The following is a 27,669-nucleotide window of genomic DNA, read 5'->3' on the forward strand; positions in this document are numbered from 1 at the left end:
CTTCCTTCTCAAGGCAGCTTTGGGTCCACGGCAGGCAGGTCTCTGTGACTTCCAAAAGGAAGGGATGAGCAGCTGGTCTGATGTGATGAAGGAGATGACAGTAAGACCACATGAAGTTGGGGATCTATCATTGTGGCCATGCAGTGAGAATGCACCCCGACTGTTTGGACAGAAATGGGATCGAAGAGAGGAAGGTTTTGAGGGAAGAGCGAGGAAAACGGGAAGAAGTCTCTTAAAGAGTCAGTGTGAAACCCCTTGCTGGCAGCTGTAACAAAGACCCTTAATTGGGCAGGGACACACATGGCATCTTATTCTAAATGTAGTTTTTACTTCGGTTCATATAAATGAGGGCTATTTTTAAAATAGCACTCCTCAACAGAATGGGCATCTTGGATTTACACTTTTATGGAGGCATGCATGAAGGTGTTTTTACCTGCCCCTAAACTTTGTATGTATTAGCGATCATATGCAAGTCACGGTTGGTCCCATAGTGTTTCTTGTAGTCAGTGATTGCCACAGTGATATTAAACTGGTGTGTGAATGAGGCTTCTCAAGGTTACTTGAGGTTCAGGCATGTGTACTCCCTAAAAGCTCCAAGTATGCTTCTGGATATTTTGGAATTACTGGCTTGGACCATTTCTAAAAACCCATAATTTAAATGGAGAAGGGAACTAGCAGGCAGTTTGGTAACCCAGCCAGGTAAGATGTGTTTATAGGTACTTGGGAAGGGTCCCTATGCCGGGGATCTCTTATCTCAGTCTGTGCTGTCCTCTGGATACCTTCTTTCTTTTTTTTTTTAATATTTATTTATTACGTATACAATATTCTGTCTGCCGGCCAGAAGAGGGCACCAGATCTCATTACAGATGGTTGTGAGCCACCATGTGGTTGCTGGGAATTAAACTCAGGACCTTTGGAAGAGCAGGCAATGCACTTAACCTCTGAGCCATCTCTCCAGCCCCTACCTTCTTCCTTCTATGAATACCGCTGTGTAGTTTTAGAAAATAGCAATATGACCTTCTTCACTACTTCACACACAGATTAATTCAGCTTTTGCCAGCGTGTGCCTCTGGGGCCAGGGCTCTGATGGAAATAGGGAGGATGCAGTCCTTGCCTCCTCTTTCTCACAGGTTAACAGAATTTGTGCATTTGTCTCTTCCTTAAGGTGCAAAACGACCTGATGTTACAGAGCAATGGGAGCCAGTATTCTCCAAACGAGGTAAGGTTCCTGGGGATGAATGGAAGCTGAAGTAGTTCGTGAAAGTGAACTGAAGTATCGTTCACAGAAATGGGCAGTCTCGAACACTGGGATGGACAAGTTAGTGGATGGAGAAATGGGCAGTTTCTAATGCTGGGGTGGATGAGTTAGTGGACAGTCTCTGGGGTCCTTCATTCGTTGGCACCCACTGTCACAAATCTGTTGGCTGTCTATATAACTAAAGGTTCATTTCATGAGAAATAGTTTTTGGAAACTAGAGATGGGGATGTCTTTACAGAAGTCGTCAGAAAGTCACTCAGGTGGCACAGATGCGGTTGTGGCATGTGTGGGGTCAGCGTGCAGTTGCTGGGCAGAGGAGCTGTCTGCTCAGCGGTAACTATTTCATCCCTCCGTGTTGGAGAGGCTGCCTTAGGTGTGCCCTTTGGGATGACTGCATGCATGCATTCAGCTGTGTCGGAGGAGAAGTGGGTCGCCGGTGTTATGTCACCACGAAATATTTTTATAGCGAGCAAGTAAAAAATTTGGATGCAACCACAAAAACACTGCTAGTAACACCATTTACTAGGGTGCCTGGAAACATTCTGCTGGCTGCTCTTGAAGCATTTACAGAATGATGTTTTTTCTGTAGCCAAGAATGAAGCCAGGACTCCATCACAGCGCAGGAATAGCGAAATGCAGAGTGTTTTTATGATAATCCTTGACCCTACAAGTACATCTGGTTCTTCACTTTTGCCCCAATCATCTTCCCTTCTCATCCCACAGATGAGAGAGAACTCGCCTTCGGTGTCTCCGACTGCAAACATCACAGCTCCCTTTGGCCTGAAGCCTCGCTCAGGTATGTTGACCTTTGCTGATTCTTACTCTGAATAACTCTGATGTGCCTCTGGGGCCCCTCAAACGTCTCCCTGAGGAATAGGAGCATGGTCAGCTCTAGTCAGCTGGGGTCCTGGCATCCGCAGCTCAGGAGGTCAGGTGACTGTCTCGAGCTCTCTGGTCTGTGGTTCCAGGCATGGGCAGCCTGCTTTCTTTTGAACCATGGCAGAGGGGCGGCAAAGGGAATCTGCGCATAGGGAAGGAAGGTTCCCTTGAACTTTCTCCCCACGGAAAATAAAGGAGTCCCCTTTAACCTAAAGGTTCCTGGTGCCCCACTGAGCTAAAGGGCAGCCTGAAGGCAGAGTCCTCCCCAAGATGTCCCCAGTTGCTTTCTGAGCGTGATAAGGCCTCTGCGTTGACTCAAACAAGAGGGTGAGCATTTTAAGGCTTATATGAGTGGTTAGGTGTCAGGGGAGAGAATTCTTACAGGAAAGTGTCTTTGGCTTACTTGATTTTGATTTGTGTTACTATATCAACAAAAACAATTATAGCAATGGGCAAAGTTACCCTCAGTCTCTAAAAAGGACTAGCGATAGAACAGTACTTTATATATTTCTGGCTTGGGTGCTATCTGCCTTTTTTTTTTTTTTTTTTTTTAGGACAGCCTTTGTTTTAAATGTTTTGTATTTTTAGTATTACCACTAATGCTTTGAAGTGGATTCTAATAAAGGCCCTGGGCACATGTCTGTAAGCACACCTGGAGGAAAACACAGTTCTAAGCTTTTGGGGGAAAGCATTGTGACAACAGGATAAATGACAAGTCTCTGGCCTATGGGAGAGACAAGATGATTCCTTTACAAAAGGAAATACTTTGTTCTTGGAGCACATGGTTGATGGGCAGCGTGTAGCCAGGTGTGGAGGTTTCCAGGCCATGAGAACAGAGTAGGGGTGGAGGGGGGAAGAGAAACAGTTGGAAAAAGGCTTGTAGAGGGATCAGAGTTCCTAGACCTTTTTGCTTTTGGTTTTCAGTCCTGGAAATTAAACCCAGGGGCTTGCAGATGCCAGGCTAGTGCTCTACCACCAAGCTATATCTCCCGCCCTAGAGTATGTTCTAGAAAGGAAAAGCCCAGATGAAATAGCATAAAACTCAGGTGACCAGCCGCCTCATGTGCAAAACTGGGCTTATATGGCTAAATCTCGGCCGTGCCTTGATTTCCACAATCCCAGCTCTGTTCCGGGGAGACATGAAGGTAACCATGGTTCTGCCCCCACTGCCTCATGTGGGTCTGCGGGCTCTTTCAAGCCTTCTGGACAGTTCTGTAAGAATGTAAAAAAAAATTTCATAATCGAAATCAAAAGTTGGATGACTCTCCAAAGATTAACAGTCTTTTGAATGGTGGATCCAATAATTTAGTTATAAAATGGGTTCAGTGACTTTTGATGCATTTATAGAGTTCAGCCTCAACTCACCAAGTCAGAGGTTGCCTTGTGCCCGCACTGTGCACAATTCCAGTTCTGGGACGAGGTGAAAACGAGAGTATTTATTGTAAGCTGGAGGAAACAAATGCTCTTTCCTTCCCAAGTTTCCAGTTGCAGATTCCTTAACTACCCAGGGAAATTACTTTCTGGATATTGAGCCCAAAGATAAGATGTCTTACCATTTTATAAATAGCTAACTCAGAAGTTCTTGACTTTTTTTTCTTCTATGTTATGTGTACTGAATATTCAGAAACCGTTTTACTGAGCGACATTGAAAAGTGATTTTTAAAGCACTTCAAGGGTTAAAGGAAGAGCTAATGAGGCCAGTTCTTAGTTAAACACCCTATGAAACCTTACAGGAGTGTCTTTAAAAATCTACTGTCTTGATTTTAAAAAAGCGTTAGCATATGCAACACTCTTGTGATCCTTTTGTTTTTAAATAGCAGATACATTTATCCATTTTGAGCTTTGTCTAATGTGCCCTGCAGCTCAGGATGAACTGTGCAGTTGTATCTGCTGGTTAGTGGATTAGAAGGGCCTGCAAAGGCCGTTGGGTAGGCCTTTTCCTTTCAGCTGCATAAATTATGGGTTCTTGCCCTCTGCTGCCATGATCCATTAGGACTCTAGACTGCAGGCTTGTAGAACCGTTAAGATTTCGGCTATTGACTGCATGCAAAGTATGTGACCAAAAATTACTAACGCTCAGTTTTTATCGTTCTTCTTATTCCATGCGCCATCCTTCATTCTCCCCCTATATTGTGCATTTGAATTTAAATCCCATGTAACAAAATCCACTTCATTTCCATACGAACCCTATGCCATGCGTGAAATGCTGCGGCCCCTTTGGTTTCCCCTGGTCCTTGTGCATCTGTCCACCTGGCTCTCTCGCTCTCCTGCAGACCCAGCCCTCATTCTCCCTCCTATCTCCTTCAACAAACTTACGCAGGCACAAACATGGGACAACTCTAGCTACAGTGTTCCATCTGAAGGAGACACTGACAATGGTAGGTGTTTTGTCTCTTCTTCAATGTTTCTGTGGATAAGCCAGTGACTGTGCTGCACATTGCTTAGTGTGTAGCTGGAGACAGTAGATACTGACCTGCATGCTCTGTACTCGGGAAGCCTCCAAGGCTAAGTCTAGACAAGTGCATGTGAGCTGTTGCCCAAGGGCTGATGGCGGGACAGTTTATGTACCCCAGGGTGCTGCGTCCGGGGAGGGTTTCACACTGCTCTCTTCTCTCTACCTGTTCTGTTTGGGGTTTGGTTGGTTTGTCTATTCATCTGCAAAGATTTGAGCTCACATATCGGGGTTTAGAATGTGGGTGTGGTGATACATTCCTATAACATCAGCATAGGCCAGGCTGAGGCAGGAGAGTAGAGAGTTTGAGGCCACCTGAGGCCATATATATAGTGGAGCCCTGCCTCAAAAAATAAGATTGATCTTTTATTGTCTATATTTACTACATGGGGGTTTTAAAGGCAATTTAAAGGTATCATGGTGAAGCCTAGAGTTTTGCACTGGAAATAATGTTGATATTGAACAGTTTCTAAAAATGAAAAGAAATTACTCTTTTTTCCCCCAAAATTTTAATACATTTTGACTTTCATAATTTTTGGTGTGAACTCACTCACATTAGGATACTGAGGATACAGAGTTAGTCTGATCATAATATGTGTACGTTTTTAAAAATTGGGAACACCCAGTGAGTCACAATATGGATATCCTAATTTTGTCTTATTAGATAGCTCAAGTAGTTGAAATAAAAATTAAATTATTTAGAACTATATACCACATCTATCTAAATCTCTGTTCTGGTTTAATGCTAGTTGTAAACATTTTACCTCAAACTCCAAAAGGATAGAAGAAATCTTAAATGAAACAGAGAAATTGGATGTGAGGCATAACTACCACGCACACAGCGTACGTACGTTTTCTGATGCCAAGTGTGCCATCTGTCATCCCTACAGTGATTAGAAAATAAAGTTAGAACACTACTGCGATCTCTGCTTAAAATTCAGCCACATTTCCAGCTTACTAAAGAATAATGCATATTCTAATAGACTGATTCTACAAGAAATAATAGTATTTCATAGTTGTCTAAATCAATGGTTCTCAGCCTTCCTAATGTTTATGACCCTTTAACACAGTTCCTCATGCTGCGGTGACCCCTACTATAAAATTATTTCATTGCTCCTTCATAACTATAATTTTGCTACTGTTAGGAATTGTAAATATCTGATTTTTCTGATGGTCTTAGGCGACCGCTGTGAAAGGGTTGTTCTTCCCCAAAGGAGTCGTGATCCCCAAGTTGAGAACTGGTGGTCTAATATTTTTTCACTGAAAATAAGCATGATTTAAAAAAAAAAAAGATCATGAAACAAAATCCCCTCCTTATGTTATCCTACTTTAGATTCTGGAAGCTGGGGAGGGTTTGGTGGAAACATTGTTGATAAGCTGTTCTTATTTAGTTTAAGAATAAATGACCAACCAGAAAGGAGTTTCTGTTCTTCTCAAAGCCCAGTTGTTCATGGTGTGATGTTGCTTACCGGAAATAAGCCTGGCATGAAACACTTATGTGTGAGTCGGTATTTCCTTGGGTATGATTTCTGAAACCAGAGGACTTTTTTTTTTTTTTCAAATCTGGGAAAGATTTGAAACTTTTAAACAGCAGAATTTCTCTGCTGGTATGTGAGCCGATCACTATCAGAATATCTAGGAGCTGTGTGGATGTCGCTGTGAGACAGGGATCAGGGAGGCCTGCATTCCCAACTCCTGAGTGTCCCCTGTCAGACAAATCTACATTCATTGCACCAGTGAGGACCTGATATACAAGGCTCTAGGCCTGGCCTTCTTTTTATTAGGAATTCTGAGGTGCCGACAGCCAGCAACGAACATCTGAAAATGAAATAGCGTTGCATTTATTCCGTGACCTTTTCCCGTATGTAACAACTCCAGCGACTTACCGCATAGTACCGCAGCAATGATGAAAGGACTGTTTTCGGTATTCCTCTGGAATGGGCAATCATGTCAGATGTGGTTTTCATTTTTCTTTATTTGTTTGTCCCAAGTGTGGCACACATCTTCATTCCCTGTGTGCTTGACTTCGCCTTGTGACTGTGGTGTGTGTTCTAGCTCAGCTGAAGAAGCCGTGCGGTAGAGGAGCGGAGGATCATGGCAGTAAGCTCTCAGTGTTGCTCTCAGTGCTTCCACGGAGCCGGACTGCTCTACGCTAGGCCTTCTCGGCATGTCCAGCAATGCCTTGTCTCCCCAGTGTCTTTATTATCTGACGCCCGTAGTTGTCCAGCCTTGTAAATGTTAGCTTAGACTGCCATAACATCACTTTTGGTTATTAACTTTGGCAAACTTGGGATATTCCCTTTGCTTTACTGCCTCACTTTCCACACAAAACCTTCTTTTCTTCAAGTCCCTTCCAACATTTTGTTCAGAACTGAGCTCATTTTAAATTCACCGTATCATTTGTAACATTTTCTTTTCAGAGAGTATTTATTTTTTATGACAGGCTGGACAGACCCTGGTCATCTGGAGACCCACAGTTTCTGAAATCAGTCTGCTGATAGGGACAAACGGCATGGAAGTCCATCTGTGACCCTGCCTGCTTCTGCCACCAGCTGGGGTGGCTTTCCTTCCATCTGATTGTTACTGGGAACTCACCCTCTTCTTCCGCCTTATCTCTCAGGCCTTCTGTGGCCGAGTCTTCCCTTTCCCCATTCCCTTAGAAGTTGGAAACCCATCCTGGCCTTCTACTAATTTAGACTTATTTAAAATTAATCTTCACGTAAGAGCGAGTGAATGGCCGACCATCTCCGGCCAGTTTTGCGGACATCTCCATCTCTTTTGTGAGGACAGTGTACCCCTGAGGGTGTGGGAGGTTCCTTAGTGACTTTCAGCTCTGGCTTCAGATTAGAAAGTCTGGTCCCCAGATTCAGAGACCTTAGGTGAACACTGGCGTCCCTGTTGTGTGACTTTTGTTTTGGAGGTTAATGTGTTCAGACCTGGAAAGTAATTTGGTGTCGTTCTGTGAGAGGAGAGAGAAATCGAGAAGCTAGGCACCAGGATGAGGTCACTTCTGCAAAGGTATCTCGAGGTGCATCCCTCCTCCCTGAGAGATCTGAAACACTTGTTTCCTTTGCTGACCAACAAGCCTGTGCCGGCACTGCTTTGTGGGGTGCAGTAGAGCACGCCACCGGACTCTTCCAGAGCCGCGTATCAAGTATGCGGTAATACAGAGTGATGAGTGCCAAGAGATACAGACAAACGTCTTTGGATGCGCATGGGAAGCAGCGACTGTGAGGAGAAGGTGTAGAGGCCAGTGGCTGAATCACAGAGGAGAGACCGGTGGAATCCTTTATACGCACACCATCACGCAGGCCTGCGTTTACAACTTTCTCTCCAGTCAGGCAGTGGTGGCGCACACCTTTAATCAGTCCCAGCCTTCTGGAGGCAGAAGCAGGTGGATCTCAGTGAGTTCAAGGCCAGCCTGGTCTACAAGAGCTGGTTCCAGGACAGGCTCCATAACTACTGGGAAATTCTATCTTGAAAAACAAACAAAAAACAAAACAAAAACCCCCAAACCAAGAAGAGTTTATTTAAAATTCTTAAATAGCCCACAGTATTTATAATAATTGTATAATTTTACCGTATACACTACATCTACTCCTCACATCCAATAATATGTGTACATATGAAGCATTTGTTTAAAGCTCTAAGTAATACTTTTTTTGATTGCTGGCTGTTCACAGAACGAACACCCCCGGTGTGCAGGTTTTGTCGCGAAGAGGCCCAGGAAGGTAAAATAAGCAGGCATGTCAGGGAATTAAAAGGCAGACCTCATCGCATGACCCCAATATCCCTTGCAGACTCTGCCAACACAGACGCTTGGATCGTGCGCAGTTAAGCCAGAGTTCACAGTTCACTCAACTTCCTCAGATTTTCATATTCAGAATGGAATCGTCCAATAAAAACATATTGAAAATATCTAGCAGGTCGGATTAGATAAGATTTGCCCAGGAATAAGTGCAGAAGGGAAATGATCTCCAAAGCAAACAGTAGGCCTGTTGGAGTGGGGTCGAGGCGCCCCTTGGTGACATATGGGTGCATTACCCAGCTCCGTCCACATTCCTTGACTTTTTTGGTAAATTCGGTTAACATCTCTGCGGCATGAAGTTGCTTTTAGGGTTTACACTGCGTTTCTCTTCCCATGGCTCTGCTTCCATTGGTTCTAATTTGCCAACTTGCCCTCACTTTCTTTTGTAACTCTCCTCCCCACTGACTGGATCACATTATCCTTCTTTTGCTAGCTTTGGCTTTCTTTCTCTTCCTCCCTTCCTCCATCCTTCCCCCCCCTACTTCCAATTGGTCTTACTTCAGAGACTCCAGTGACACACTTTCTTTTTCCAGGGACTTCTCAGCTTCCTTCCCTCGTAAGTCCAGGGCGCAGGCTCCATTCTGCCATTCCAGAAAGCCTTATGCGCACTAGGTCGGCCTTATTCTCCAAGAACTAAATCAAAGATTCTGTCAAACTTCTCATCTACCCAAGCATCTCAGTGCTGCTTCTGGCATCTCTGAACTCAACGTAGGAAGAGAACTGGAGGATTCAGATGGATACGGTCTCATAGCACCCCATATTTAAGTCCATCAAGAACACAGTCCTCCCACCCCCATAGTGTTGTATTTGCCAGCTGTATTTAAGGGTTTTTTTTAAAGATTTATTTATTTATTATGTACACAGTGTTCAGCCTCCATGTATGCCCTCAGGGCAGAAGAGGGCACCCGACCTCATTACAGATGGCTGTGAGCCACCATGTGGTTGCTGGGAATTGAACTCAGAACCTTTGGAAGAGCAGCCAGTGCTCTTAACCTCTGAGCCATCTCTCCAGCCCGTATTTAAGTTTTAAAGTGTAATGAGCTGAGGTCATTTCTAAAGTGACCTTGTAGGCAATGACAGAATGGCCGTAGACACCTTGTATCCAGCACTGTTTGAAGGACAGCGGGTGGAACTACTGCAGTTGTGGTATCCCTGTCACTTGCTAGACAGTGGTGACGTCTGACGCGGGAATTCTCTGCCCCAACTGTCCCGAATGACACTGTCAGCACTGCCACCACCTCCCAGCCAAATCTAAAAGTCCACACCGAGAGAACCAGACCATCCTGCCCCCAACAGCTTTGTGTCTCCAGGCTAAAAAAATCTCTAGTAAGAAAAACTTAACTAACCTGCTACAATCACCTCCCCAACCCCATTTGAGACAGGACCTCACTGTCTAGCTCTGGCTGGCATGTGACTCACTATATAGACCAAGCTGGTTGCTAACTCACAGAGATCCATCTGCCTCTTCCTTCCAAGTGCTGGGATAAAAGGCGTGTACCACCATGCCTGGCTACTAAATTCTTTACATGTAGAATATTTTTTATAAGGCAGCAAATCCACTTTTATTTATGTACTTTCCATTAGCTTCAACTTGGAAGAGGTACCGCATCACACAGACTTCATATCCACCGGCCTTTGCAGATAGCTTGCTTTGGAATTTGGCATGAACCAGGTCACTGTTTGCAGGGGCCAGAGTTATCTTTCCCCAGATTATTCTCCTTTTGTTCGACCTGCCTCCAGGAGTCTCTAGGTTGTTCTTTTCCTCTGTACACCTAAGTACATCTCTTGCCTAAGAAGAGTTCAGTTTCAGCTCTGGCACGCACGCACACCTTCAGTTTCTAGAAGAGCTGTGCTCTCATTGGTTCCTGACACTTCCTTATAGCCAGCAAAAATGGCCTCACAAACACGGCCTTCCTAATCTGCTTGGCTTTTAGAAGTCCTGTTCCCAGCATTCCTCCACAGGTGCAGAGATGGTGGGAAGTCATATGTGGAATGTATTTTAATCATCTCCACTGTTGTTATCACCGAGAAGTTTAGTGCATTTGGTTTTTATGAGGTTTTTCCCCCCATCGTCCGTTCATTCTGTTCTGTTCTATACAGTGCTAGGGTCTGAACCCAGGACTTCATATATGCTGAACAAGCTACACATTCAGCCCAGGAGAGTTATATGTTTTCTTTTTTTTGCTAACTTTTAAAAAAGATTTATTTATTTTTATTTTATGCACATGGGTGTTTTGTCTTTCATGTATGTCTGTTTACCATCTACATCTCTGATGCCCTCAGAGGCCAGAAGAGGGCTTCAGGTCCTCTGGAACTGGAGTCACAGACAATTGTGAGCCACCTTGTCGGGGCTGGAGTTGAACCTGGGTCCTCTGGAGGAACAGACAGTGCTCTTATCTACTGAGCTGTCTTTCTAGCCCCGAGAGTATGGATTTTCTGAACTGCTCCAGAGCAAGCACTGGTTTCAGCCTCTGCTCTGGTAGGAAGTCCAAGGCTCCTGAGCCAGCGGTGATGAAGCCGCCCGTAGTTCCGCCAGTCTTTGCGACATTAATCTGAGCACATCTGTAAAGAGCTGACTCTTTGAACACCCGGGTGATAGGGCAGACAGCAGAATTTTTCCACTCCATTCTCAAATATGTTGTCCTTTATGTCATTACCTAGTTCTTGATGGAGGCTTATTAAATGTGAAGCTAACAAGAACAGTTTTCTACACCCATTTTTAACATATAAAACAATTCTAGTACCTTCTTTTTTTATCTAAATTACTTATATTTAAAGAAAGATAAAGCGTATGATTAGAATATCAATTAGACTGGAAGAAACGGTAGAAGTGGGAGAGGTGTGGGTGATGGTGTGCTCTCTTCTCCACCCCATGAGACCCATCCTCCCCTCTGGTTTATTCATTCAGTCACCATTCACAAGACAGCTTTGCAGTCCACACAACCTGAAACCATAGCTCGAGATAATTTCCCTTTGATTACTCACATCAAACCTTTGCTGTGATCCTGGAATTTCCTTGCTTCTGTGAATGATCAATACTTTGGGATAAGTAAATAATTTATTTAGCTGTACTAGGACTAGCCCTGTGTAGCAACATGGATTGATCTTTTCCCCCCATCTCTGTTGCAGTGTTTCTAAGACCTCAGAGAAACCTGGAATCCATAGACCCACAGTTTACGATTCGGAGGAAGATGGAGCAGATGAGAGAAGAAAAGGAGCTGGTGGAGCAGCTCCGCGAGGTACTGGGGGTGGCACGTGACTGAGTGTGACGGTCACAGTCCCGGCAGCGTTCTGTGTGTGGCAAACGCCTTCCCGAAGCACTGCACACATCCCAGTTACAGATCCAGCTAGGTCGGTCCCTGCTGGACTGTTTGTTATTGCGTGAGTAACTTAGCCTTGAGTTTCAGTTTCTGCTTATACTGAAGACCCGCAGTGAGTTCTGGTACAGTGTGAAAGAATGCCTGTCGTTTATTTGCCTAATAGTAATATTTCGCTAGTTTAAAGGCATGTATATAGTATTCTGAAGTTTGTATTCCAAACCAGTCAGAGCTTTGAAATCCACCCTGTAATAAGCAAACCATTTGAATTCCTGTTGAAGGTGAAGGCTTGCCTGAATGCCATCCAAGACTTTCAGCTTCATAATGGTGGGGACTGGGAATGTGTGTTTGTTCACGGTGCTGTGGAACCTCATGGGCACCCCAAAGGTCTTTGTGTCTGCATAGGAAAATGATATGTTTTTTTAAGACACTAACAGTCCTGTCACCAAGGAAGAAGCTGGTGTCAGCTGTGGAAGATGGTCTGTAAGTTACTCAACATTCAAACAGACCTATTATGGTGAGGGCCGCAGAGGGCCAGAAGGCTTCTTCTGAGAGGCTGCAGATTTTATGTTGAAACCTCTCCTTTCTCTGACAAAAGTCCTCCCCGCAGTGACATACCTCCTCCAACATCCACACCTCCTCGAGCCTTTCCAAACAGTTCCACCAACTGGGAACCAAGCATGGGGTCCGTTCTCATCCAAACAGCTACACCAGCTTTGGGAAGGCATAGACAAGTAGATCCCTGGGGTTAGTTGGTGAGATCCAGGTAAAAGTAAGCATTCCTGTTTCCAAAAATAAAGCAGAGAGTGAGGAAGAACCCCCAAACTGACAACTGATCTTACATGTGTGCACATGCATACCCATGCATACCCATACATGTATGACACACACACACAGTGCCTACACACATACACGCACACATATACACATACACCACACACATATACATACACATACCACACATCTGCACACATATATGCATTTACATACATATACCACACATACACATGCACACATACACACACATAGTACCTACGCACATACACGTTTACATATACACATCCACCACACACATGTACACATACATACATATACGTACACACACCATGCACCTGCACACAACTATACATATACATAAACCACACACATGCACGCACACACACACACGCGCGCGCACACACACAGATCTGTTCTGAATGTCCAGCTTTGTGAGCACCTTCCAGTTTTCACTCATTGCAAGTCACTAAATTAGCTGTCCCTTCATAGCTATTACTCAGTTCCAAAAAGCTTCTGCCTTAGCAGCAGCTTTTGCTCGGGATTTAAAGTTGATTTCTGGCTAAAGGATAGACCAGTCCCACCCTTCCCCATCCTTCCAGTAAGCACACCTGCACAAGCTAAGTGCCCTGCAGGGCCAGGCATGAAACTTGAGGAATAACACGGCCTTAAGCTCCGTGGGTTTTTGTCTCACCTCACGTCTCTCTGGAGCCAGAGACACTAATGCACACACATTGAAAGCTTGTGTCCTCTACCCAGACAACTGGGTGGTTGTCTAGCAAGACCGAGAACTTTCAGACTATTGGTGTTCTACTCGCTCTGGACATCAGAGAAAAGATGCCCTGCTGGCAAAGGCCGAGTCAGAGACCATCCTGTGGGAGTGGTATCAGAAAAGCCAAGGTAGAAACCAGAAATTCACCCTCACTAGTAAGGAGCCTGTCTGCTCTCACAGAGTCAGGGGAGACCCGTGTGGAGCCTGGGTCATTCCTCTGGAACCCTGCCAGAGGACGACCACTACCATCCTCCCGCTTCCTGAGGCCAAGTGGAAAACCTAGGCCTCTACGTTAGTCTCGCCATAACATGGTGGGAGTCTTTCACTTTATATCAGACTGGTATCCTTAAACATATCTGTCTAAATCCGAGTTTTAAGTAAGCCTGAATCTCACAACACAATGCAAAAAGTGCCTGGATTTCAATTGAAAAATCAGTCCGCAAACCAAGGGTTTGGGAGGATCATAAACCCTGTGAGAAGACAGCCCACAGATGACAACTCTGATCTGGCACGGTGGTCAAGATTACCCGAGGAAAACTGGAGGTGTCGTTTACTGGCAGAGTGGTGGGGTCAGATTCACTTGTCTTCGTGGAAGACCCCGCTTTGAGCCCCAGCACTGCAAGGGTGAAAAGAATACCTCGAACCATGGAACAGAATTTCAAGCAGCCACACTAGAGAGAGTAATGACTGACATTGTCCTGGGAGAAGAAGCCGTAGAGTGGTACACAAGGGAACCAGGACATCTCTGCAGAGGAGCCACAGCAGCGCCGAGATGCTGTGGGATGAGCCGAACGACAGGGTGATAGACGTGACTTGAAGGCCCGGAGAGAAGGCAAACTGAAAACAGAAGAACCGAGCTTGGGAGCCTGTGAAGGAGTAACATGTGCGAAGAGTTCAAGAGGGGACGCCCATCCCCTGGGTGCCTTCAGAAAGAGCCTTGTGTGCCTCGACACACAACACCACGGTTGTTTTCCAAGTTGTTGTCATTGGCAAATAGCGTATGAAAGCTCCCTGTCTTGCTTTCTAATTCCCCTGCATTGTTTCAAAATTCAAATCTAATTTATTTATTTTAATTTATGTGCCTATGTCTATGTCTGAGTGTGGGCATGTGTATGAGTGCAGTACCTGCAGAGGCCAGAAGAGGGTGTGGAATCCCCTAGAGCTGGAGTTACAGGCAGTTGTGAGCGGCTTGACATGGGTGGTGGGAACTGAACTCAGGTCTTCTGAAAGAGCAGTAGGTGTAGCAAGAATAATCAAAACCCAGAGACAGATATTGGGGTTCAGAGAAGCAAAGCAGCCAAGCCACTAGAGACCTCTTACCCTATATGAAATCTTCAGACTGAAAGAGAGCGAGTTCCTGTCCTTCCCACTTTATATTCCTCTCTAGTGCTGGGATTAAAGGTGTGTGCCAGCACTGCCTGACCTGTATGGCTGACTAGTGTGGCTGCTTTGCACTGATCTTCAGGCAAGCTTTATTTATTAAAACACAAATAATATAGCACTGTAAGTATGTGCTCTTAGCTGCTAAACCATTCTTCAGTTTAATATTTAGAATAAGGATAATTAATTGATTTCTTGACTAAAATGCTTCCTTCATCCCCCTCCCACTCCGTGTCAACTCAGTGAGCTAGCCAGATTTGGTCTTTATCAATCTGTTCATTCTGTTTTTATATTCTCATAACCAAAGCTAGGAACATACTGAACTTAAGTGATTCCAGGTGTGGTCACACAGGTGGGTAATTCCAGTCCTGAGGATGTGGAGGCAGGGGGACTAGGAGCTCAGGGTCATCCTCAGCTACACAGAGAGTTTGATTCTAGCCTGGGTTACATGTGCCTCTGTCTTAGAAATAAACTACAAAAGGATTTTCTTATTAGTGCAGTTTTAAATAAAGCATATCAGGACAACTGAATCTGTGTTTATATAAAGGGTTTTTAAAAAATGTTTGAAAATATTTAATGTGTTTTCCAAACATTCTCTCTGTGCCTGGGGTGTGTGTGTCTGTATGTGTGTGTGTGTGTGTGTGTGTGTGTGTGTGCATGTGTGTGAATGTGCATGTATGTGTGGCGGCCAGGAAATGACCTCAGCTACCATCTACATTTTTGTGTCTGAGTCAGGGTCTCTCTCTCTCACTGACCTGAACCTTGCTGACGAGCCTGGCTGGCTAGGTAACCTCAGGGACCCTCCTGACTTCACCTCCCCATTGCTGGAATTACAGGCATAGATTACCATACCAGACTCTCTGGATTCTGGTATCAAGCTTGGGTCCTTGCAAACCCTTCACTGACAGAGCCGACTCCCTACCTCCAGAATTCTTACCCTTGTCCCCCATTGAGAATAGTGTTCCAGTTTATACATCCAGCTGTGTTTAACACTGAACTTGTTTTGGTGCCCATAGCAACTGGCTCTTTCTGCTTTCTACCCCCAGAGCATCGAAATGAGGTTGAAAGTGACCCTCCACGAAGACCTCGGGGCTGCACTCATGGATGGCGTCGTGCTCTGCCACCTGGCCAACCATATCCGCCCGCGGTCTGTCGCCAGCATCCATGTCCCCTCACCTGCAGTTGTAAGTAAGGCCAGAGAGAGGGAAACTGGCATTAGACAGGCTCTCTTTGCATGGAGTTGTTGGTTAAAGATGCCAGTGGGGTCTCTAGGAGTCTGCCCGGAACCCTTCCATTGGGCCCCATACAACCAGAAGAATGGAGTAAAGCAAGAAGTTGGAAGAAGCAGCACTTTTCAGTTAAAACACATGTGTGAGAAAGACAGAAAATAGCTATCTCAGGTGTGGAGTCTAAAGAAGTTACGAATCAGTATGCTGGTTTAAGGCCATAGAGCACAGAGATTTGACCCTTACAAAAGGGCATTTAAACACTGAGGTACCTCTTCAGAAGGCTGTCTGGTTGAAGGCTTTTTCTTAGTGGTCTCTCTCATGCTTTTTTCTCAGTAGGGCTTCACTAGCTTTTCATTAGCTAGCCCAAGCCAAGCCCTCCTGCCTCAACCTCCCCAGTGCTTGGTTGGGATTTCTTCTCTGTTCATCACTGGGGATCTTGCAGTAGCTTATGGAGATACGTGAACACAGAAAGCATCCTGAATCACCGACCAATCCCGGCACCAGGCACCACTCCGCTGCTCTTTCTCCTCCCTTCCCATCTTCCTTCCTCTCCTTCCTCTGCCAGGGATCAGACCCAGGGCCTCTGTCTGCCAAGCAGGCGCTTTCCCACTGAGCTGCCTTGTCCCTGACACTTGTCCTAGATGTCACAGCGCCTGGGACAGGTGGGAGAAAGCTACAGGGGCAGTTTGTGATCCTGCCTGCAAGAGTGGATGAATCAGGGGGCTGGAGAGATGGCTCAGTGGTTAAGAGCGTTGCCTGCTCTTCCAAAGGTCCTGAGTTCAATTCCCGGCAACTATATGGTGGCTCTCCTGAGAGGATGATATGAGGTACTGGAGAGACAAGTCACATAAATGAGCCACTGCCACCGTCCCTGTTTATATATAGCTGAGCCACTCATCTCAAGGTACAATTTCGACTGTGTAATCAGTGTCAGGTGACTGCTTGTTTGAAAGCCCTGCCCTCCGCTTCAGGGAGCTCTCGCTAGGACCGTTTTTTTATTCTATTCTGTTTTGTCCTGGCAGCAGAAAGCAGCTGATTGTCTCATTTCAGCTGTCAGCTTCTTTTCTATAATGTTGACTCTGCTTTTTCCTTTTCAAAAATATGGCCACTTTTTTTTTTTCATCCTCAGCCAGCTCCGGAGGATCCAATGCCCTCTTCTGGCCTCCTCAGGCATTGGCTCCCCTGGAGCTGGAGATGCAGGGGTGAGTGGTAGGAACTGCACTTGGATCCTCTCTTAGCCACTAAGCCAATTCCCTATGACACTGGGTGAGCTGTGTGCCCAACGCTCAGTTTTTTTAGACATGCTGGATTCTCTGGCTTGCCCGGCAGAATGTGCACTGTCACCTTGCAAGGTGTCAGGAGACATTAAGAATCATGACCCCTTACAGTTTTATTTATGTTTCAGGAGAAACACCATACTTTTCAAGAGATCTTTTCATTTTTAATAATTTTTCAAATTGGAAACACATAGGAAACAGTGGCTGGTAGGAGAAAAATAGCAGAAACCAGTGTTCTGTCTTTAACATGCTCCATACATTTGTGTTTTGAGTTATGATCTTATATACACTATGTATATTTGAAATCTATGGGAGCCTAAATTGTCTGCACCAGATCCTTCCTGATCACCCTTCTTTCTTACCATCTGCTGCAGGAGTCTGTTTGTTGCAGCTCACTTCTAAATGCCCACTTACCAGAAATTCTCCTGTGGTCTGCTCAAAGTATTTTTATTTTTAAAGTTAGGATGTGTATGTTTGTGTACATGTGTGCGTGTGCATGAATGTGCATGCGTGTGTGTAGACACTTACCACAGTGGTTATGTAGAGATCACGGGGTAACTTTTAGGAGTGGGTTAGCATCTCCTACTGCAAGTCCTGGAATCGAACTCAGGTCATTAGGCTTGGCTACAAGTGCATTTACCTACTAAGCCATCTTGCCAGCCCCTCAAGCAGTTTTGAATGGACCCAGCCCTGCTGTAGCCGTAGAACCTGGACCCCTGGTGCCCACCACAGTTCCTGCTCTGGCACAGGAGAATGTGGTTCCTTTGTGTCTCCCTCACTGCAAACCCATCACCGGTAATAACTCCCCCATGTCACTCTACCCCTTCTTTTGGCTGTTGTCTCCAGCAACGCTAGAGCTGTGTGGCCTAAGGTTTGTGTCCTTTTGTTCCACTGTTGCGCCTTCAGCAGCAAATGCAGCAGGTGTAGAATAGACAACCAATACAATTGTGTCTGCACCATCAGCAATGCCGAGGGTGCCTGTCCTGACCGTGCTACTGCAAGCATTAAGTGTTCTGGTCTTTTGTTTCATGAGCCCCGTGGTGTATGGTTTTGTAATGCCAAGCTCAGGGAAGGTAGTTTACATAGAGTCATTGCCATCCTCAACATAGTCTAAAAATTGTTTAAAGAGGAGAAAAATTAGTTTCTTCAGTTTTTCCAGGCTATAGTCAAAACACTGGCCTCCCACTTGGTGTGATTAATGGGAGTTTTGATTACCAGTGGTGAGGTTGAACCTTTAACCACTACCACAGAACTGTCCCTGAGCTAGGAGTACAGGATGGCGGCGGTGGACCTGTGGGACCACAGGAGGCTTCTGGCGCCTCACTTCCTCTAGAATCTGTTCCTCTAGAATCTGTTCTTCTCTATTCCCTGTGTTCTCTCTGCTCCTCCTGTCTGTGTGGCTGTGAACAGCTGTCCTGTGTCTGTCTGGGGTACTGGTGAGAGGATTTCCTCTTCCGCTACAAGAGACAGTATTTGTTTAGCCTCTCAGTATTTGTTTATTTATTTGTATCAGCCATACTTTTTGCTTTCCTTTTTAAGAAAATTAATAGTGGAAATTTTTTTTTTTTTAAATGCTCACCGGGCGGTGGTGGCGCACGCCTTTAATCCCAGCACTCGGGAGGCAGAGGCAGGCGGATCTCTGAGTTCGAGGCCAGCCTGGTCTACAAGAGCTAGTTCCAGGACAGGCTCTAGAAACTACAGGGAAACCCTGTCTCGAAAAACCAAAAAAAAAAAAAAAAAAAAAAAAAATGCTAAGAAGTGTTTAAAATTTTATCATCAATTTTTTTTTCCTGTATGACTCCACCCGTGCTTTCCTCGTCACTGCAGTGAGGGTCGGTGCAGCAGTGAAGCTTTGGGTTAAATCTGCCGTTTTTAATGCTGTTTACCTCTTATGTGTCTTTCTAATTCAACTTTTTGTTTGTTTGTTTGTTTGTTTGTTTGTTTGGTGAGGAGACAGCCTCATGGATTTTTAACCCTTAGTATGGAAATACATTTGTTGTTGGGGAAAGGTGATATTTGTGGTATATTTTTAGGTGAACTAAAATGGGCTGTCCAAGTGTATGATGTGAGTTTTTTTTGTGTGCACATGCACAGATAGCTTAGATGTGTGAGCAGCTGGCATAGCTCTGTGGCAGTGCATCAGCATTGCATACTTGTGTCTCTCTAAACCTCTCTCTACCGAGCACATATAAGTGTCTGTGTTTGCACACACAGTGCAAGGATATGAGCCACACTAGTAAGTTTTTTGTCTCTAGATGGATGTTTCTGGATCGCGTTTTATCTTAATACTCTGTTGTTTTTGTATGTTTGCATTTCTAGCCCAAACTCAGCATGGCCAAGTGCAGGAGGAATGTGGAAAACTTCCTGGAAGCTTGCAGAAAACTTGGCGTTCCCGAGGTAACACCAGACTTAGTTCAAATGGCCACGTTTTGATCAAAACGTCATTATAGCTGTTTGAACCGTTGAATAGACATCTTGTTTTTGTTTCACATCTTTTTTTTAAGTTTCAAGAAATAATCTTGACTAAGTGACACACATTTTGAACGGAAATTGTTTTCTTGCAATGAAATTAGCATGGTTTTACATGTGTGTTTGGTTCTAAGGAGAAGGGGGAATCATTTGTTTTAAAATGTAAAATTCCAGATTTGAAAGAAAAGGGCTATCAGAGAGTTGATAAGAATCAGAAATTCTGGGGGCTGGAGAGATGGCTCAGAGGTTAAGAGCACTGGCTGCTCTTCCAGAGGTCCTGAGTTCAATTCCCAGCAACCACATGGTGGCTCACAACCATCTGTAATGAGATCTGGCACTGTTTCCTGGAAGGTGTATATATAATAAATAAATAAATTTTAAAAAAGAATCAGAAATTTTCTTAGCAGGAATTGCTGGGACAGCGAGTGGCCTAGGACCAGACCCATAGAGTAGCTAAGAGCAGCAGATCTGAGCCCGTGGGCTCCTTAGCCTGGGCTGTTTGGCAAAACCCCTGATGGCATATTAATTGCTGGCTTTCATTCCCAGTGGCTGGATCTTAAGAGATGAGTCAAACTAATATTCATTAAAAATAAATTATTGTTATTGTTGGTGATAACAATCCATGTGACTTTGCAGTTGGCTAACAACTTACGTTTTCATTTTATCCTTCCGTCTGCTTTAGTCCCAGTTTGCAAGTCTTTGTAGCCCAACTAATTATACAGTTCACTCCTCCCATCCCCCATCCCAGGCTCAGCCCTAAAGGCATCCTCAGGAAGGTGCTTGGGGGTTTTAGAGATTTCCATATTTAATTTAGCCTCAAACGACTTCAGGATTTAGGTCACAGCTACACAAACTAAGATGACTCTTGCTAGGTGGTGGTGGTACATGCCTTTAATTCCAGCACTCGGGAGGCAGAGGCAGGAGGATCTCTGTGAGTTCGAGGCCAGCCTGGTTTACAAGAGCTAGTTCCAGGACAGGCTCCAAAGCTACAGAGAAACCTTGTCTCCAAAAAAAAAAAAAAAAAAAAAAAAAAAGTCCCTCATCATTATGGTAAACAGAGATAAGTAGAAATTACATTTCTTATGACTTCTGTGTTTCCTAATGATACAGGGATAAAGCAACTTTAAAAAAAAAAACAAGCAGTTAAAAAACAAAACTCTCAGGAGAGACTCTGAGCTTGTGTATCAGTTTCAAAGTGTACTGCACTCCCCTCCTCTTAGCCCCAGCTTTCCTTTACTCCTCCCTGTTATTTTGGCTTAGTGTAGGTTAGTAGAAGGATTCCCGGATTATCTGAGAAAAGGCAAACTGTTTGTAAAGTGTCCTTCTATCAAGCTGTGTCAGTGAAAAGAAGGTCACCACTGCCATTTCTGAGAAACGACATCTCGTTTTATTTACTTGCTGAAATGTCTTCGTCATCAGGTCTGCCTTCAACTCCGTTACTCCGTACGTCTGTGTCATTTGTGTGTCTTTGGATATCCCATAAACACTCTTGGCTTCAGATATTTGTGAAAAGACAATTTTTCTGTTAATTTGATTCTATCGTGGGCCAGTAAGAGTTCCCCCGCTGTGAATCGGAACTCTCAAGCCAATGGCAGATGGTAAGCGTGTGTGTTGGAAGGCCCCGGTGAGTTAGGAGGGATCATTCTTGTCTCTTAGGTTACCCTTAGGTCACTACTACCAGGAAAAGAATACATGAGCAACTAAACTTCTTTACTGAGAATGTTAAATAAGGAAGGCACACTCGAGTGGAAAACCAGAAATCCTCAATTGGAAAGTAATTAGCAAATCTTCCTGCTTACTCAACACAGAATGTTTTCATCTCACAAGTGCATGAGGGAATGTTTCATTCAAAGAGATGATGTGAGGTCTGTCTGTTCTCTAAGCCTGTGTTAGTTCCGTGTTGTGTTAGAATCGGAACTACAGCCTAAAGTCGGCACAGTTTGTATAGTTTATCAGGTACATAGGGGCAGATGCCAGAGCTGGGCAGACTCAGTTAAATGATTGCATGCAAAGTCAGTTGATGGAATAGGAGCAATTTTTAAAATTGCTTTTACCTTCATAATTTATTCCATTTTATAAGAAATCTCCACCAGTACCATCCCAGATACTTACTCCAGAGTTGGCAGTGTTTGTGAAGTATTTATGTACAGTTGAGCAATTGGTCCTTAGAACTAGGCAGTAGTCTATTAATTATCCAGGACGTGTGCCCATGTGGGGTGTTGTGAGGCAGCATTTCAGCTCACTAGATAAATAGTGGAGGGTTCGGGTGAAACTGCCACTCCCTGGCATGGTACAGCACTCCTTGCCGTAAGTGGTTCCAGCCTGGCTCCTGTGCACACACAGTGTCTTTGGTTGGCGAGATTCAGAACTGTAGACAGTATCGGGCAACAGTAGTACCCTGTGTGAGGCTGCTGGTCAGATTGGCAGCTATCTCTGACCTTAGCCTTAAGGACAGTGCTCGGCGGGCTCCTAAATCATTCAGGCTAGAGTCTTTGTATCAGCCAAGAATCTGAGTCTGGTTAAGTCTTGGGCCCATGAAGCCATTTTACACAGCTGAGCTTCCTTTGTCGTTTCTGAGTCAGTTTGGCCCTCCTGACCTCTGGTTTGCATGTAGCGGGTTCATGGTTGGCTGTCATTCCACATCTAGGCTACTTTAGGACTAGCAGTCTGTCAGGCTGAGAGAAGTCTCTCATTGATGAAGAATCAAAAGTATTGTACAGCAAATACATCATTCACTGGGAAGTTTTCACCCAATTCTAAATAAGTCACCATAGTCATAGAACTCTGTAGGAATCATCTTTCTTTTAATCGAGGTACCTATTTAGATGGGGGAGGTGCACTTGGATAAGAAAGACACTCTTTTTTTTCTCACTGCCCCACCCTTGCCCTTCTTTACTCTCTCTAGAGAGAACATAGAGAAGGAAGGTAAGACAGCGACCCATTCCGAGGACACCTTGGCAGGCTGTGGCCCTTCTTGCCTCGTCCCTTCAGGAGGATGCAAGGCCGCTAGTTTTCATTTCCAACTCCCAAGGACAGGCTGTTGGGTGGCCCTCAGTTTCCCTACCGAGTGGAGTTAAGAATGACATTGAGAATTACTTACAGATGCGAACACTGATTCTGTGAATGCAGGCTTAACTGTGTTGGAGGTTTTCTCCTCTTTTTTTCCACCTTTTAGTATTTGGATTTGTGTTTCGTAGTGAGATTTTCTGCTGAAAGCAATGGTAGAGCATTTCCTACATCACACATGCAGTGAGGGGCTAGATGATGCAGACGTGTGACAACATGCAGTGAGGGGTTAGATGATGCAGACGTGACAACAGATCAGGATTTTTGTCATCCAACGGCAAACTGTAGCTCTGGGTTTTGTTTTCATTTTTAAATGAAACGAGTTTCTTATTTTCGTCGAGTTTGTTTCCGTTTCCCACAAAGCGGTGACTTTAGTAATCACTTTAAATTGAAGGGTAGACGTAAGATTCTTGGCATGATGATAGTTATTGTGAGTCTATAATTGTATGGGTTGGATAAGGAAATACAGGCTGACAGGTTTTATTATTACTCTAATTTGTAAATTCCTACTATTGGAGGAACCTACCATATAAAGTCAGCTCATCTCTTTTTCTAAGATTTATTTTTCTTTTTAATTACGAGAACGTATACAAGTTTGCGTGTGTGAGTACATTTGCCCTGAAGGCTAGAGGAGGGCATTAGAGCTCCCTCGGCTGGCATTGAAGGTCGTCTGTCCTCCATCCCCATCTGTTCCGTTCTAAGTACCATACCCAGTCATGTGAGCATCCTTTCTGGTCAGTAACCTTCCAGCCTGTCTCCATACATAGTTCAAAACGAATCATCTTAAACCCAGCTTTTAAAATGAGGGTTTTAAAAAAATTTTAAATACAAGGACACTTTAAATTTTATTTCAGATATATACATATATTTATTTAATTATTTTTTTCAAGGCGGCTAGCCATTTTTTTTCCTCTTAATGTTTTATTGTTGGCAATGACTTAAGCTTAGAGGAAAGTTTTACAATGGAAACCAAATTTTTAAGAACAGTAAAACTGTATATGTAGGTAAATTTGCTTGACAAAAACAGAGCTGCTCTCTTAAGTCCATAAAATTGGCAATGTTTTATTGTATATTTGAAGAGAAGTTGAAATCCTCCACCTTTCTCTTCATTACAGCAGACTGTTACCTGGTCATCAAGTTTGGGTTTTACATTTTTAGAGTGATTATCAAGATATTGTTCAATGATACATTCAATAAAAATATAAGCATATTGATTAAGTAAATGCATTCCAGTTTTCTAAATAGAACTTCTGTCTAGGTAAGATTAGCTCTTAGAATTTAGACTCTATGGCACCTAGTAGTGTCCGAGTTTTCTTTGTGTTGCTGTGATAAACACCGTGACCAGAAGCGACTTGGAGAGGAAAGGGTTTGTTTGATCCTACAACTCCCAGGTAATGACCCATCACTGAAGGAATTAGGGCAGAAACTGAGACAGACTCTGTGCAAAAACACTGATTACTGGTTTGCTCAGCCGCTTTCCTTATATATCCTGGGCCAACCTGCCTAAGGGTGATGCCACTCACAGTGGACTGGGCCTTACTACATCATTGTACAATTAAGAAAGTGTCCAGAGACGTGTCACCTTGATACAGAAGCATGTGACCTTTCCTTGTCCCCCATATCTCATGCTAATTAAAAGTTGAACTTATAGTACAACTTTGGAACTCCCGCAGCCATTAAGATGTTCAACACTTTGACAGATGTGGTTGCTCGTGCCTTTAACCCCAGCGCCCAGCAGACAGAGGCCTGCATATGTCTGTGAGTTTGAGGCAGGCCTGGTCTATATAGCAAGCTCCAGGACAGCCAAGGGCTATGTAGAGAGATCTTGTCTCAAAACAAAACACAATTTGCTTTAAAAGTCAAATGTTTCTTTAATAATCCAAAGTCTTTTATCTTTGGGGTCTTATAAAATACCAAGTAAGTTACTTGCTTTTTTATTCCAAGAGGAAAAATCAGGGCACAGTTACAGTAAGAACAAAACAAAACCAAAATTTAACAGTGTTAAAATCTCATTGTCCAGCATCTGGTCTCCCTTCTGATCGTGTGGTCTCCAAAGGACTTAGGCAGCCCCACCTCTCTGTCTCTGCCCTCTCCAATGCCTATAGCTTGTCTCATAGGCCCAGGCTGGCTTCATTCCACACCTGCCATAGCCCGTATCAGACATCCTACGATCCTGCCACTTCCTGTATCCCAGGATTTCCACTGCAGCTGAGGCTTCACCTTCACTAGCGGCCTCTTTCAGCCTCTCATGATGCTAAGCCTCCGCATCTCCATGACGCCTCCATCCTGGAGCTTCCGCTGCAGCGGAGTCTATACTGTCAGCAGCTGCCTCTCCTGGTGTCTTTTCAGGGAGTCTGACCTTGCCACACAGTGTCAAGCCTCAGCTGCTCTCCATGACACCTTCATGTCTTCAAAACAAAGACCATATGGGGAACTCTTACACGTTATTTACCAAGTTCTGCTGCCAGACTGTTGTGCACGCAGCCCCACTCCCACCTCCCCTGGACCACAGCTACTGTGTGCTGACCCCAGACAGTACTGCCCAGAAGACTTTACCCCAGGCATGCTGGTCTCTTTTTCAGTCACAGCTGATTTTCTCAGCCCCAGCCAACCAGCATTGATTATCCCAGTAAAGCCAAGGTTTCACTGCCATGGTGCTAGTCTCTTGTTGATCACAGCTGACCAGACAGCACAGATTCTCCATTTGAAATATCACAAATCAGCCCCAATGGAGCCTTTGAGGAAATCTCAGACCTCCTCCTGAAACCGCACAAGTCAGCCCCCCCCCCCCCCCCCCCCCCCCCCCCCCCCCGTTCTCAGTTGTCTTCTCAGCATCATTTGCCAAGTCCCCCAGGAGCGCATTAGGCTCTGAGCACTCAATCGCTTTTCTAGACAAAGCTTCAAATTCCTCTGCCTTCCTCCCACAAACAACCAAAGACACAAAAGCCTCACAGTTAGGTCCATCACAGCAGCACCCCACTGTGGTACCAATTTCTGTCTGTCCCTGTTTGTTTTCAGTTACTGTGACACAACACTGTTCTGGTGCTGGGAAAAGACACCGTGACCAAGGCGACTCTTCCAGGAAGGGGCATTTAATTGGGTGCTTGCTTACAGTTTCAGAGGTTTAGTCCATCAACATGGGGGAGCATGACATTGTGCAGGCAGGCAGGGTGCTAGAGAAGTAGATGAGAGATACATCCTGTTCTACGGACAGAGAGAGATAGGGGGCTTTGTGGGCTTTTAAAACATCAAAGCCCACCCCCAGTGATGTACTTCCTCCACCAAAGCCCTACCTGCTCCAACAAGGCCACACCTCCTAATCCTTCTCAAATAGTGCCACTCCCTCACTACTAAGCATTTAAATATATGAGCCTGTGGGGGCCATTATTATTCAAACCTTCACAAACACTATCCAAAACTAGCTTGGATCAGGAAAGGGAGCCAGAGCAGACAATCAAGGTGAGAGCTGAAGCAAATGCCATGGAAGAACCCTGCTGCTTCCCTTGGCTTGTTCAGCCACCTTACACAGTCCAGATCTCCCTCCCTTCCTCCCCAGGGCTGGCAGTGTCCACAGTAGACTGGGCACTCCTGCACCAGATAGCAATCAAGAAAATGTCCCACAGACACACTCACAGGCCAGTTAGATGGAGGAAACTCCTCTGTCGAGGTTTCCTCTTCCCAGGTCTGCCAATTTGACAGTCAAGATCAGCCATCACAGAGACTCTTCAAACTATTCCATAAACTGGAAAGGAAAGGAACAGTTACCAATCATTCTACAAATCTGGCATTATCCAAACACACAGACCAGATAAGACAAAACACAAGAGAACCATAGACCATTTTTCTTCAGTAAAACAAATTCAATACCACAGGTGTAATCATGATAAATTAGTTTCATTGTAGGGATGCAGTTGTTCAGCATATGCGTCGGTAAGTATTTTGTGGATATAAATAAAAGCCAGGGCAAGGATCTTTCACTGGATGCAGAAGTAGTCTTTGACAAAATTCGTCAACACTTTATGATCAAAGTTCCAAGAAAGCAGAATTAGAAGGATCATATTTAACCTAATAAAAGCTGTGTAGAAGGAGCAGGGGGCTGCATTCCTGCCCGGCTCCTGGCTAGCTTTACCCAAAATAATTACACGGAAACTATATTCTTTTAAACACTGCTTAGCCCATTAGCTCTAGCCTCTTACTGGCTAACTCTCACATCTTGATTAACCCATTTCTATTAATCTGTGTAGCACCACGAGGTGGGGGCTTACCCAGAAAGATTCTAGCCTACATCCGTTTCGGGTCGAAGAATCATGGCGACTGACTTGATTCCCTTCTTCCCAGCATTCTGTTCTGTCTACTCCACCCCCTATGTTCTGACCTATCAGGCCAAGCAGTTTCTTTACTAATTAACCAATGAAAGCAACACATAGACAGATGACCCTCCTCCATCAAAGCTGTGTGTGACAAACCTGTAGCCATATGCCAAATGGGGACAGATTGAAAGCACTTCCTCTAAGATCGGGAACAAGGTGCTGATGTCCACTTTCCCCTCTCTCGTTCTTTGTGGACCTTGACTCCCTCGCTAGAGCAGTAAGTGAGAAATACTCAAAGTGATAGGAAAGGTAAGAAAAGTCATGCTATCGCTGTTACCAGACAGTAGTTAAGAAAACTCTTAGTCATGTAGCGCAATAAAAACCATTAAAATGAGATAAAATAAAATAAAATGCAGAATAATAAAAAAATAAAAAGGATTCTCTGATCAAAAAAAGAAAAACCCTCTCAGTCAACCAAGTACAAATATCAACATACAAAACCGGTAGCTTTTCTGTATGCCAGTTATAAAACCAAGGGATAGGGACCCTGTTGAAAGCTTTCAAAACAAAATACAGCCAAAAAGCTAAGATAAATAAACTGAGGAAGTATGTGCCAGACCTTTCCAAAGCAAAAACTTTAAAATACTGAAGGAAAAAAAAAATGAAGGAGATACTAGA

General features: G+C 44.5%; 1 protein-coding gene across 1 annotated transcript in view; it reads left to right on the plus strand.

Annotated features, from left to right (window-relative positions):
• Nucleotides 1-27,669, plus strand: part of Lrch1 (leucine rich repeats and calponin homology domain containing 1) — a 185,543-nt gene that overhangs the window by 142,881 nt on the left and 14,993 nt on the right. Inside the window, exons 14-18 of the mRNA XM_038310017.1 lie at nucleotides 1,166-1,219; nucleotides 1,982-2,054; nucleotides 11,527-11,636; nucleotides 15,687-15,824; nucleotides 19,466-19,543. Of these exons, the coding sequence (XP_038165945.1) occupies nucleotides 1,166-1,219; nucleotides 1,982-2,054; nucleotides 11,527-11,636; nucleotides 15,687-15,824; nucleotides 19,466-19,543 (453 nt within the window). The remainder of the gene's footprint in view (nucleotides 1-1,165; nucleotides 1,220-1,981; nucleotides 2,055-11,526; nucleotides 11,637-15,686; nucleotides 15,825-19,465; nucleotides 19,544-27,669) is intronic.

Source organism: Arvicola amphibius, chromosome 13 (assembly GCF_903992535.2).
Source record: "Arvicola amphibius chromosome 13, mArvAmp1.2, whole genome shotgun sequence".
NCBI classification, from domain to species: Eukaryota; Metazoa; Chordata; class Mammalia; order Rodentia; family Cricetidae; genus Arvicola; species Arvicola amphibius.